The 13,266-nt window shown below is 48.0% G+C and overlaps 1 protein-coding gene across 1 annotated transcript in view; it reads right to left on the reverse strand.

Moving 5' to 3' along the window:
* Positions 1–294: 294 nt before the first annotated feature.
* LOC143753748 (myomesin-2-like) overlaps positions 295–13,266 on the reverse strand; it is a 62,085-nt gene continuing 49,113 nt past the window's right edge. Inside the window, exons 23-26 of the mRNA XM_077246435.1 lie at positions 13,042–13,086; positions 2,243–2,379; positions 909–1,053; positions 295–793 (exon numbers count right to left, since the gene is read on the reverse strand). Of these exons, the coding sequence (XP_077102550.1) occupies positions 705–793; positions 909–1,053; positions 2,243–2,379; positions 13,042–13,086 (416 nt within the window). The 3' untranslated portion in view covers positions 295–704. The remainder of the gene's footprint in view (positions 794–908; positions 1,054–2,242; positions 2,380–13,041; positions 13,087–13,266) is intronic.

Raw genomic sequence — 13,266 nt, forward strand, 5'->3', positions numbered from 1 at the left:
CAAAATTTCTTCTTCAACAGAAGCAAGATAGTTTGTAACAACATGAGAATCAGTAATAGGGATGCGCCCAAAGCCGAATACCTTATTCGAAAAGCCACAGATAATGGCTTCAAAACAAATAATGAATTCTACCGAATAACAGCAGAAATAATTGGCAGACACAGTCACTCCTCGTTCTTAGTGGATAACAGGTGAGCCAGGGGATAGCATGATATTATAGCTATACTAATGAGTGTATGTAGTGAATGTGTCTAAATTCTATATATCATATATAAGCATATTTTAGAAACTTAATTTTTAAATGTATGTTTATTTGCAACAATTATATTAACAGCAGTAATAAAAAAATCTTGTTGTAAGAACAGCTAATAGACACCCCTCTGCGGTGTCATGGGAACATTCCAGGTTAAGATATAGGAAAATTCATTCCTTCATTGCTCCCCTAACCAATTCCATTTTCTTCCAAATACAGTTACAAATAATATTGAGATTGTAACAGATACAGATACATCTATTTGCTCCGCTGTAAAGTCAGTAAATAATAACAGAATTATAATTTCTGCGTGAACTATTCACAGATTTTTTGAGCAGGGAACCAATAAGACATTTTGTCGATGGTGCAAAGCTTGTTTGTAAACCTCAAAAAGTAATGGCATTACAAAACCACAGGGTCTAATTCACTCTATCCGAAGTTCATTCAACAGCTACATCAACTCGATGAGTGCAATACCCTCTTTCACACGAATGTACTCCCTCCTTTGGTAGTCCGCCTCAGCCAACGCTGCCTTGAAGGCTGGAATAGGAAAATAAAGCAAAACTATTAGAGGTCAGTGAAAAGAGTTCAACAGAAGAGCACAATATCTCAAGATGTGAGTTTCTGCAAGCCCTAGAGCGATGCTGGCTCTCACCATCTCCAATCAGCACCAGAGAAGACTGGGCCTTAGCTCTGCCATCTTGGATCTGCACGGTGAAAGTGCCCTCGCTGTCTTCAGTGAAATGATCCATCACCATCTCAATAATGCCCGTGGCTGCATCGTGACTCATTTTAGTTTGCTGTGAAAAAGCCAGAGAGGTAAACATTTATCTCATGGGCTTTTCTTACGAGGCTCAAGCAAATGAACATAACAGATGGAGTTGAATCTATTCATTTGGATTGGCTATATTTTCTTGCACAGCAGTTGAAGCTAAACTTAAAGGTATAGTTCAATCAGAATGACAATTCTGTAATCAAATGCAAAACCATTATGACTTTCTTTCTACCACAGAACACAAAATCAATTATTTATAGCAGGAAGTCCATGCTGGCCTTTTTTGTTCAATGAAAGTGAATGGGGAACAACTGGGGACTCTCCGATGGTCAATTTCTGGCTAAAACAAAATAAAACAATGGCAATTACAATTATAATGTAAAGTAGTGTACAATGCAAACAAATGTATAACTATAACAAAAGAAACAAGAATAATAAAAGAAATAAGAATATATTAATTATAGGGCTGTGCAGCGATTAATCGCAATTAATTGGACCCGAAATAAAAGTTTGTGTTTACATAATATATGTGTGTGTACTGTGTATAATTATTTTGTATATATAAATACACACACATGCATGTATATATTTAAGAAAAAATTGTCATTTATGTATAAAATATTTATATTTATATATAATATAAATTATATATAAATATATATACAGTATATACATGCAAATATTTCTCAAATACATGCATGTGTGTGTATTTACAAATACAAAATAATTATACAGAGTAAACAGACATATTATGTAAACAAATATCATTTTAATAAAAAAAAAATACATTATATTATACTATATTATATTGGCCAATATATATATATATATATATATATATATATATATATATATATATATATACACACAAAATAATCAGATAACTAGTATGATAACTGATATTTTGCGTAATCCCTAACAACCAATTGGTGTCATGCCAAGCAATATTTTCAGTGAACGACTTAAATAGTATGAAAATAGTTTAAAAGTCATATGGACCATGTTTATGATACTTTTATGATACTGTATTGTTAAACATATTATGTTCCACAGAGTAAAGAAAGTATTGGGGTTTGGATGAACCTGAGGGTGAATAAATAATGACAGAATTGTCATTTAGGGGTGAACTATCCTTTTAATATAAAACTCCCTGATTTCTGTTTATGAATTGAAGGCTGTATTTGTCAGTACCATTCTATTTGACAGTTATTTACCTCACAGTTGACAAGCTCCTTGTTATTGGCAAAGAATTTGTAGGTCACAGAAGAAGAGATACCCTCAGCTTGCAGCCAAAAGCGCATACGGCCTCTCTCTAGAATCTTATAGGCCAGTTCAGTCTTCAGAGGAATAACTGCGACACAGAAGAGGTGACGCATGACAAGCTGAGATGTGTGCTGTGTCACAGTTCATACGCATGACCTTAGACCTGTGAATGTACATGTTGCGTGCAGCAAGGATGAAGCGGAGAGTGAATCCAATCGCAAGCACTTTAATACTCCAACAAACAGAATATACAGGGTAAACTCAGAATAAGGCACACGGAACAAGGAACTGGGCACAACTCACATCAAACAGCGACCGACAAAATCCAACTGAAACACAGAGATCTAAATAGACAGGCCAACAAGCTAAACAAGATAACAAGGGGGCGTGGCTAATCAGAAACACATGGGAACAATGATCAGACAATTAACAAGACGCATGGCAATCAGGGAATCACATGACAGACAAGAACAAGGAACAAGACACAAAACCCACACCGTGACATAGCCGCAGGAACAGGAACAGACAACACACACAATGGTTCGGGCTCAGGAACAGACAATACACACACTGGCTTGAGAACAAACAACACAAACACTGGCTCTGGCTCGGGAACAGACAACACACACACTGGCTCGGGCTCGGGAACAGACAACACACACTCGGGCTCGGGAACAGACCACACACACACTGGCTCGGGAACAAACAACACACACACTGGCTCGGGCTCAGGAACAGACAACACACGCACTGGCTCGGGAGCAGACAACACACACACTGGCTCGGGAACAGACAACACACACACTGGCTCTGGAACAGACAACACACACACTGGCTCGGAATCAGGAACAGACAACACACGCACTGGCTCGGGAACAGACAACACACACACTGGCTCGGGAACAGACACTGGCTCTGGTTCTGGAACAGACACCAGAACAGAAACAGCCACAAGGACAGACGTAAACACAGAAACAAACATAGAGCGATCAGGTTCAGGCGTGACTTGAACAGTCTCTGGATCGGCAGACTCGACTTGAACAGTCTCTGGATCGGCAGACGTGACCCGAACAGTCTCCGGATCGGCAGACGCGACTTGAACAGCCTCTGGATCGGCAGACGCGACTTGAACAGCCTCTGGATCGGTAGACGTGACTTGAACAGCCTCTGGGTCGGCAGACGTGACTTGAACAGCCTCTCGATCGGCAGACGTGACCCGAACAGCCCCTGGATCGTCAGACGTGACTTGAACAGTCTCTGGATCGGCAGACGTGACTTGAACAGTCTCTGGATCGGCAGACGTGACCGGAACAGTCTCTGGATCGGCAGACGTGACTTGAACAGTCTCTGGATCGGCAGACACGACCCGAACAGTCTCCGGATCGGCAGACGTGACCCGAACAGTCTCCGGATCGGCAGACGTGACTTGAACAGTCTCTGGATCGGCAGACGTGACTTGAACAGTCTCTGGATCGGCAGACGTGACTTGAACAGTCTCTGGATCGGCAGACGTGACTTGAACAGTCTCTGGATCGGCAGACGTGACTTAAACAGTCTCTGGATCGGCAGACGTGACTTGAACAGTCTCTGGATCGGCACACGTGACTTGTACAGTCTCTGGATCGGCACACGTGACTTGAACAGTCTCTGGATCGGCAGACGTGACTTGAACAGTCTCTGGATCGGCAGACGTGACTTGAACAGTCTCTGGATCGGACGGGACCAGCAGCGAGGACTCTGGGCTGACATGAAGTACAGGGAGGACTTCCAGGCATTGCGGGACGCGGGAAGTCCTCTTCCTCCTCCGTCTCTGAGAGCGAGAGGGTGCTGGGCTGGACGGAACCAGCGATGAGGGCGCTGTGCTGGAGGGGACCAGCGGTGAGGGCGCCGTGCTGGACGGGACCAGCGGTGAGGGCGCCGTGCTGGACGGGACCAGCGGTGAGGGCGCCGTGCTGGACGGGACCAGCGGTGAGGGCGCCGTGCTGGACGGGACCAGCGGTGAGGGCGCCGTGCTGGACGGGACCAGCGGTGAGGGCGCCGTGCTCGACGGAACCAGCGGTGAGGGCGCCGTGCTGGACGGGACCAGCGGTGAGGGCGCCGTGCTGGACGGGACCAGCGGTGAGGGCGCCGTGCTGGACGGGACCAGCGGTGAGGGCGCCGTGCTGGACGGGACCAGCGGTGAGGGCGCCGTGCTGGACGGAACCAGCGGTGAGGGCGCCGTGCTGGACGGAACCAGCGGTGAGGGCGCCGTGCTGGACGGGACCAGCGGTGAGGGCGCCGTGCTGGACGGGACCAGCGGTGAAGGCTCTGTGCTGGACGGGACCAGCGGTGAAGGCTCTGTGCTGGACGGGACCAGCGGTGAAGGCTCTGTGCTGGACGGGACCAGCGGTGAAGGCTCTGTGCTGGACGGGACCAGCGGTGAAGGCTCTGTGCTGGACGGGACCAGCGGTGAAGGCTCTGTGCTGGACGGGACCAGCGGTGAAGGCTCTGTGCTGGACGGGACCAGCGGTGAAGGCTCTGTGCTGGACGGGACCAGCGGTGAAGGCTCTGGCCGGACGTGGCTGACGAGAAGCTCTGGCCGGACGTGGCTGACGTGAAGCTCTGGCCGGACGTGGCTGACGTGAAGCTCTGGCCGGACGTGGCTGACGTGAAGCTCTGGCCGGACGTGGCTGACGTGAAGCTCTGGCCGGACGTGGCTGACGTGAAGCTCTGGCCGGACGTGGCTGACGTGAAGCTCTGGCCGGACGTGGCTGACGTGAAGCTCTGGCTGGACGTGGCTGACGTGAGGCTCTGGCTGGACGTGGGTGACGTGGAGCTCTGGCTGGACGTGGGTGACGTGAAGCTCTGGCTGGACGTGAAAATCCAGCTGGGCGTGGAGGTCAGATGATGACCTGGCGTACCATGGGAGGAAGCTCTCCAGACATCGGGAGAGTGCCTTTCTCCAGTCCAGACCAGAGATATTGGGAAGCTCCCTCGGGTTGACCTCCTTAGCCCCCAGCCGGTAACACAATTTAATAGCCTCGTCTCCGAGGGAGCAGGAAGTAGCAAGAGGAATAAATCTCCACGTGAACTGAAATAAATCAGGGCTATCCAGAGCCAAGGCTGCGACCTGACCCGCAAATTCCCGGCTCATGCTGGAGAAATCAGACGAGGTCCGTGCTGCTGGAATCATTTTAGGGTCGGTCGTTCTGTTGCGTGCAGCAAGGATGAAGCGGAGAGTGAATCCAATCGCAAGCACTTTAATACTCCAACAAACAGAATATCCAGGGTAAACTCAGAATAAGGCACACGGAACAAGGAACTGGGCACAACTAACATCAAACAGCGACCGACAAAAACCAACTGAAACACAGAGATCTAAATAGACAGGCAAACAAGCTAAACAAGATAACAAGGGGGCGTGGCTAATCAGAAACACATGGGAACAATGATCAGACAATTAACAAGACACATGGCAAACAGGGAATCACATGACAGACAAGAACAAGGAACAAGACACAAAACCCACACTGTGACAGTACACATGCTGATTCTATTTAAAAATCGTAATAGTTTATTTTAAGCAATAAGCAACGCTACATGTTCCAGTGATTTTAACATGCTTAAATGGTGTTGTCAGGCACAGCATGAATCTAAAACCCCTTTAACTTTGATAAAATCACTGTAATAGCCTCAAATGTTTTACAATACAGCGGTAATAGCAGTTTAAAAAAAATACACTAAAGTTCAATGAATAGTCACACTGTTATCAATAACATGTAATGTAAATAGTTCATTTGAATAGCATTAGTTCAATTTGGCAGATTACAATTCTATAGACAATAACGCATTATAGTCCTTCACGTCTATTGCGATCTCAAAGTTCTGGCCAGTTGATAATACCTAGAATATCTAAATCGACTGCTGGCAGTAGATCCTTTTCCTATTTAGCACCAAAACTTTGGAACAATCTTCCTAACATTGTCCGGGAAGCAGACACAGTCTGTCAGTTCAAAGCTAGACTAAAAACACATCTCTTTGACCTAGCATTCACATAACACTCTATAGACTTCTATAATTCAATATTAGGCTGCTTAGATTAGGTCAGCCGGAACTGGGAACACTTCCCTTAAATCCTGATGTACTCGTTACATCATAAGAAGAATGGCATCTACGCTAATTTTAGTGTCTTTGTTTATCCCGAGGTTTTCCCGCAGCCTGCCGGATCCAGCCCGTTTCCAGATCTGACGAAGGACTTTCGCCTGGACCCGATGACAATGCAGTGCTGAAGTGCAAACTAGCCTCTCCCTATGGAGGATCCCTATGCCACTCTACAGATAAAGTTTTGTGGATTTCTTTTGGTCCCGTACCTACCCGAAGTGATAAGATATAATAAAATTCTGCATCAAAATGTATAGACAAGACAAGTAATTACAAGGAATTACAAACCTGCGCACATATATTCAAACGCACATAACTATAGAATCAATTCTTAATGCGCATGTGAACGCCATCAGCATCTATCACAGGTTCGCGTTTAAAGTCTGTTTAGAGAGAACGGTGTCGTCTTAGCGGCCCCTAATTTCATAACAAACTATCCTTTAGACGGAAGTGAATCAATCAAAGCTAACTTTAGCTGGAATTTTTTTTTTTTCAAGAACCACTATAAAACTAAACCAATCTCTGTTACCTTAAATTATACATTTTTCTCTGTAAAGCTGCTTTGAAACAATCTACATTGTTAAAAGCACTATATAAATGAGGATGACTTGACTTGACTTGACAATTCAGGGTTCCCTTTAAGTCCATAACGTCCTACATAGTCGACGTCGACTGAAATGGGATCGCGTCAGAGAGCTAATGTTCTTCGAGTACTATTGAAGGGAAAGAAATTGGCGTGCGTGATTCGCATCACTCAGTGTTGCCGCGGTCATTCCCGCGTGTGCTCCGGCACTGGTGATGGGTCCTATTTCCTGAAAAAGCAACACGGGTGCGTTTGTGTCTTTTTCAAGATGTCATTCCACCCATGCGTTTCTGGATGCGGTCGTTCCCTTTTCCTCTCTGACGGTCACGATTGTTGCATCACGTGTTGAGCGATATATTTATGTATACAGTATATAAATATGTCTGTATATATATATTTATATGTTCAGCACGCTGGGGCAGCTTTTGTGGACAGCTCATGTTTTCATTGCGGGAATATGACTGTCGCGGTGTTGAGATCGAGATTCGCCGTTGTCTGCGAAGCGCGAGTCCCCATTACCATGCCCCACCCCCAACTGCCATGTGGGATGGGTGATCGGAGCACAGTGATGAATGTCTCGCCTGGTAACCATTCCCTTTGGGCTCCTCACTCCTCTATCACACCGCAGCCGATGGAATTCCTGTTGGGCATGCTGGTCCCTCTGTAATTGACCGATCAGCTGTTTCAATTGGGGTTACCCCAGAGGATAATATGTCGATAGCAGCATCGGAGGGTGAGCTGACCTCTGGAGATGACGCTCGGCTGTTTTATCTCCCTCTGGGAGTGTAACATTGCCCGAGCTAGATCCAGAAATGTCAGCTCTGCTAAAACGGGCCGCCGAGGCTGCCGGGCTCGAGTGGAACCTCAACCGTGTCCCGTTCAGTCTAGGTTGGAGGTTTGGTATCTCTGGGCATGCCGAACTGGTTCTCAGCTCAGGTGCACCTGTGTCTGGTGGCCGCTGCCTTTTTGGGGGATCCTCGTCCCCCCCAAGGCCTGTGAGTTCTCGTCCGTTCCGACGGGCAGAGTTTACAAAGCCTCTGGGCAAGCCGCTTCCTCTTGCGTGCCATGGCGCTGCTACAGGTCTGTCAGGCCAGGGCACCCATGGCATGCACGAGGGTAGCCGAGACCGTGCGCTCATAGGTGAGCACCGCACTGCATCCGACCTCGCCCTCCTGAGGTTGGGCTGGTCGTCGACGTGGCAGTGAACTGCATCCAACAGTTCTCTGCCACCTAAGCGCAGACGGAGATCATCCGGCACATCCTTCCCCGGGTCCCGCTGCTGCCTCCACCCCGCTGCCGGTGGTAGTTCCCCCGCCTGCTCGTCTCTGAGGGCGTTCCCCGGCCGCTGCTCCCACTGGGCCTCCGCAGCAGCCTCCACCCAGGCTTCAGCATGGAGCCGGCCGCAGTAGGGATGCCCAGCCCGCTCCGGGCGCTGCCAAGCCAGGTGGTAAGCGACAGCGAGAGCATTCCAGAGCGGGCGCCCAGGGATGGATGAGGATGCTCTTGGAGTTGGTCACGAACACTCCCTCCCCCCGGGTAAGGGCCGGGTGGAGTCTTTGTTTGTGTCTGTTCCGCCGCCGGCTCCCAAAAAAAAAAAAAAAACGGAGCAAGCGGTACCCACACTTCAAAGAAAGAGCAAATTCATCTGTTCCTGGGTCTCAAGAGGGCCAGTCTGGCGGGTGTGACCCTGTTGGGCCTTACACTCCTCAGCCCCCCCTTGGTCGCCAGCAGGCAGCTTGGTTTGTTCGAGGACCCGGTCATCCGCCCTCTCACGCGCCCCCTGCCGCTAGTGGAGACAGGTAAGTGTTGCACAGCACACTAACACCACACTCTCCACTTTGCTGCCCCACCTCAGGCTCGGCTATCCCGCTCAAGTCAGTGATAATCATCAGATTATGTGTTGAGCAGACGTGCTCCTGAAAATCCAGTGATATTCATCACACCTAGTGTTGAGCAGTGCTCATGACTTGTGCGCGCTTATCTTATCCTACTGGCGAAGGATTTGATATAGCCTCTCCTCCAGCCGGTATGAAGGCCATTTGTAAAATCGTTCTTCATGCTACTAGATGGTGGGTCGTGACCATCTTTGCAGCATTGACCTGAATGACATGTGCTTCAGATCTCTACCTTCCGTACCGCAGGTGATCCTGTGTGACAAGGATGCGTGTGAGGGTGTGAAGTATCAGTACAGAGTCCTTCCCTTCAGGTGCTCCATAGCCAGTTGGGTTTTCAGGTCAACTGGGAGAGAGCAATCTCGCCCATGGGTTGAGTATCTCTTTTTCAGTTTGGAGGTGGACTCGGTTCAACACTTCTCTCCACGAGAGTGTGTTCAGCTGGTGTGTGTATTTAAGTGAGAAAGGGTCCCACTGAAAGAAACTTTCAGAGGCTCCTGGGGCATATGGCAGATGCAGCTGTTAGGCTTCCTCGATATGAAGACCACTTCAGCGCTAGCTTCAGATCGAGTCCCGAGGTGACCATGGCAGAGCAGCACACCCTGTGTGGCAACAGTTCACCCCGGTCTGCTGCCAAACCTTCAGTGACTGAAGGGCCATGTACAAAGGGCGTGCTTTAACAGAGGCCTGGGTGACCTCCGACTGCACGGGCATTCGTGCCTTGAGTGTTGACATTGCGGCCATTGCGTAAGCTTCCCTCTTTTGTCACAACTCTCCCGTCCCCTCCTCCTTGGAGAAAGAAGCTTCTGAGGATGCTTCATTCCACTATTTTCCCGGCCTACTCAATCGTGCCACCGACGAGCCTCACGACAGTTATGGCCAGGGTGAGTTGAGACTCCATCCCCTGGCGGTCCAGCTGGGTCATGACCACTCCGGGGCCGCACAGTTGCCTCCCCGCTTTCGTCTCCATGCCAGTTGCATTTATTCTGTCCGAGCGGGCAACCCTTGGACAGACACTGGCTCTCAGCTGCCCCAGGGGCCCACAGAAATGCGTTCCACAGTGAGCCTCCTAAAAAAGCGACTGCAATTCATTATCGCCTGGCGCCTGCTCAAAGTTCAGTGAATTCATCACACTTACATTTTGAGCAGAAATGCTCCTGAAACTCAGTGAAGTCCATCACACTTAGGTGTTGAGCAGAAATGCTCCTGCAGCTCAGTGAATTCATCACACTCAGGTGTTGAGCAGCAATGCTACTGAAGCTCAGTGAATCTTCTCACACTCAGGTGTTGAGCAGAAAAGTGAATTTATAACACTCAAATGTTCAGCAGAAATGCTCCTAAAGCTCAGTGATCTTTACATGTAGTGTTGAGCAGTGCTCCTGTCTTTTGTGCGCCTGTCGCTTGCACCTACTGTGCCAAGTCAGGAGTGGAGCAGGACTTAATTGTTGCCCCTTATTGGCCCAACCAGACCTAGCTCCCCTCGACAGCCTTCCTGACTTCCTCTGAACACATTTTCAGGGACGGGGCACGATGGTACCCGCGTTCTACCCCTGGTGAACACGGAGGTTCAGGTGGCTATCACAGGAAAATGTGATAGTTACCATCACTTCTGCGAGCACGCCCTGGAAAGAGGTGGTGTGCTTACGCATTAGAAGTGGAACCTAGTCGTTGTGTGAGTCTTCTCTCCGTGAGGAGATCCTGAAATCTTTTTGATCAAAACAGTGCTCTCTTTCCTGCAAGATGGGTTGGAGTAGATGGGCTGCAAGATGGGCTGTTTTCCTCCACCCTCAAAATGATGTTGCCTCTGTGTTCTTGATGCTCATCGTGATGCAGAAGCGTGGGAAGCACGTCCTGATCGTCAGGTTCCTGAGGGAGCAGGGTAATGTAAATGCTTGCATCCCTCTTTATCCTCTTGGGCCTTATCTCTGGTGCAACTGCACTGTAGAGACCGCCCCTGAGCCATTGCAGGCAGTGAGTTAAAAATTACGTTAAAACAGTTCTCCTGTTCGCATGGTCTCTACTAGAGGGTAGGGACTTGCTCGCTTCGGTCAGGAATTGTGCCTGGAGTTCGGGCCGGCTAACTCTCACGAGCTGAGACCCTGGCCTGGATTGTGCCCAAGGTTCCTACCTCTCCCATAATAGGATCAGGTGGTGAGCTTGCAAGCGCTTCCCCGGAGGAGGCAGACCCAGTCCTGGCTTTCTCTGTCCGTCCGCTTCATAGCGGTTAGACGTGTACAGAACGCAAGCCTTAGACGTCAGACTAGCTCTTATCTGTTAGAAAATCAGCTGCCTTCATTTCGGTGAAAAATTCTGAAATGCTCATGTCCACTTAGGTGTTGAGCTCCTCTATAATGAGTGTGTGCTCCGCCTGGGCATTGACAGAGTGCTTTGCTGACAGATTTTCTAGAGTTGGGGGCTGGGCGACACCTAGATTGAACCAGTGCTTCCCATGGGCTCCCTTCTCATGAAGCCAGTTTCACCGTGAGCCCAGTTCAAGTGTCGGCTTGCTGCACCATTCCCCTCCTATTGACTGGATACGTGCGCAATTCTACTTCAGTTGATTTCCCTTAATCCGAACCCTGTTGAGTTCCTCCCCACCCCTCCGATGTCGGACGTGCGGAACGTCCGGTGTTAGGCTTACCACTCGTAAGCAGTGTGGAACCGGTGTTAGGCCGGGTCCATATGTTGCGATCCCTATAGTGATCCCATATGTGTATTCTTTCACGATGCGGCTCCCTACGGCAAGCTTGTGTCATCCCTCAGTAGAGTCTCTCTGCCGTCACTGTCCGGTGAGTCTACCCCCGTCTTAGGCTGGAGCCACCCCAGTGAAATTCCATATGTCATACTGCCCGGTCATCCGCCCAGTACATATGTGTATTCTCCACGTTACCTCCCTTCGGGTAGGATGTGGCTTCCGCAGTGTCCCTTCCTTCCAATGTATGGGGAACGCTTTCCCAGTGGTCCTCTAGGAACAGCAGTGACTTCCCTGGCCTAAGCCCTGTCCTTCCCCGCCTTAAAATTGCGGGGGTATCAGGAGGCTTTTGTCTAGGCACTGGAAGTTGGCAGCTTTAGTGGCGTTTTCAAAGATTGGATCCCATTTCAGTCAATGTCGACTACGTCTGACGTTATCGACTGAAAGGGAACGTCCTGGTTGCGTATGCAACGTAGTCCCCTTGCCACCACCACTGACTCCGGGTTACGCTCGGCTCCTCAGCGAAAAAGCAACTAGTGCGTGCATCCACTTCCGTATTTATACCTGCACCGCGAGGGCAGAGTGTGTGTCATGCGAATCACACACGCCAATTCCATTGCCTCATTTAGTAGTACTCGAAGAACATTGGCTCTCTGACGCGAGCCCATTTCAGTCGACGTCGACTACATCCTCCGTTCCCTCCTTCAGGGAATGGTGGGTTTCATACGCAACCAGGACAATCCCATACCTGAATATTCCCATCTATGGCTTTTCTAGATAAGGTCTCCTAGGCCTGGTTTCACAAACAGGATTAGTATTAGGCCTTAGTTCAATTAGCATATTTAAGTAGCTTCTATAAATGTATTTCTATAAATGTAAACATAACTGGTGTGTATTTTCAGACAAAACAATGGCGGTGACATATTTTAAGATATGTCAGTGCAAATTGCTTTCAATTAAACAGCTCAAACTGCATTTTAGTCCGGGACTAGGCTTAAGTCTTGTGTGTGAAACAGGGGGCTAAAATCATAGATCAGAGATTAAATTTTTGCACTCACAAAGAGTTATTTTAGACAATTAAATATGTTAGAGCAAAGCATAACTAGAAAACAAATATGCACTACAGATATTTCGGAAACACGACCTGAAGTTTTAGTTTTTCAAAAGCTAAGATTCATAAATTTTTAACAAGCCAAATTGAAAAATAATATCAATGCTTTTGGGTTCTCTCGCAAATATTTTGTGTTCCCCTGAGAAACTTTGCGTTCAGGGGAACGCAAAACATTTTGCAGGCGAACGCAAAGTTTATCAGTGGAACGCAAACTTTTTGTGAGAGAACGCAAAGGCATTGCCAAATAATTTTTCGTCCCATCTCATTTTTTTCTTCTTCACCATGTCCCTTTAGGGGCTCCATACTCTACTCTTCAATCTGGGGCCACTTACCTGGGTTGCGTATGTCATAGCTGAGGGCCAACATCTTCTCCAGCTCTAAAGGATAGAGGTAACTATCATTTATCATTTAAAACTTTTCAAGTACATTACAGAAAACACAAATATGTATTATTATTAAAATTATTATTATTTAATTAAATATCTTTGAAATATCTAATATCATGGTAACTATTTTACTGCAGATGATGTAACATCCATGTCACACACCAACATATA

This window comes from Siphateles boraxobius, unplaced genomic scaffold (genome assembly GCF_051911475.1).
Source record: "Siphateles boraxobius isolate OS27281-9 unplaced genomic scaffold, OSU_SipBor_1 104, whole genome shotgun sequence".
In the NCBI taxonomy this organism is placed as follows: domain Eukaryota; kingdom Metazoa; phylum Chordata; class Actinopteri; order Cypriniformes; family Leuciscidae; genus Siphateles; species Siphateles boraxobius.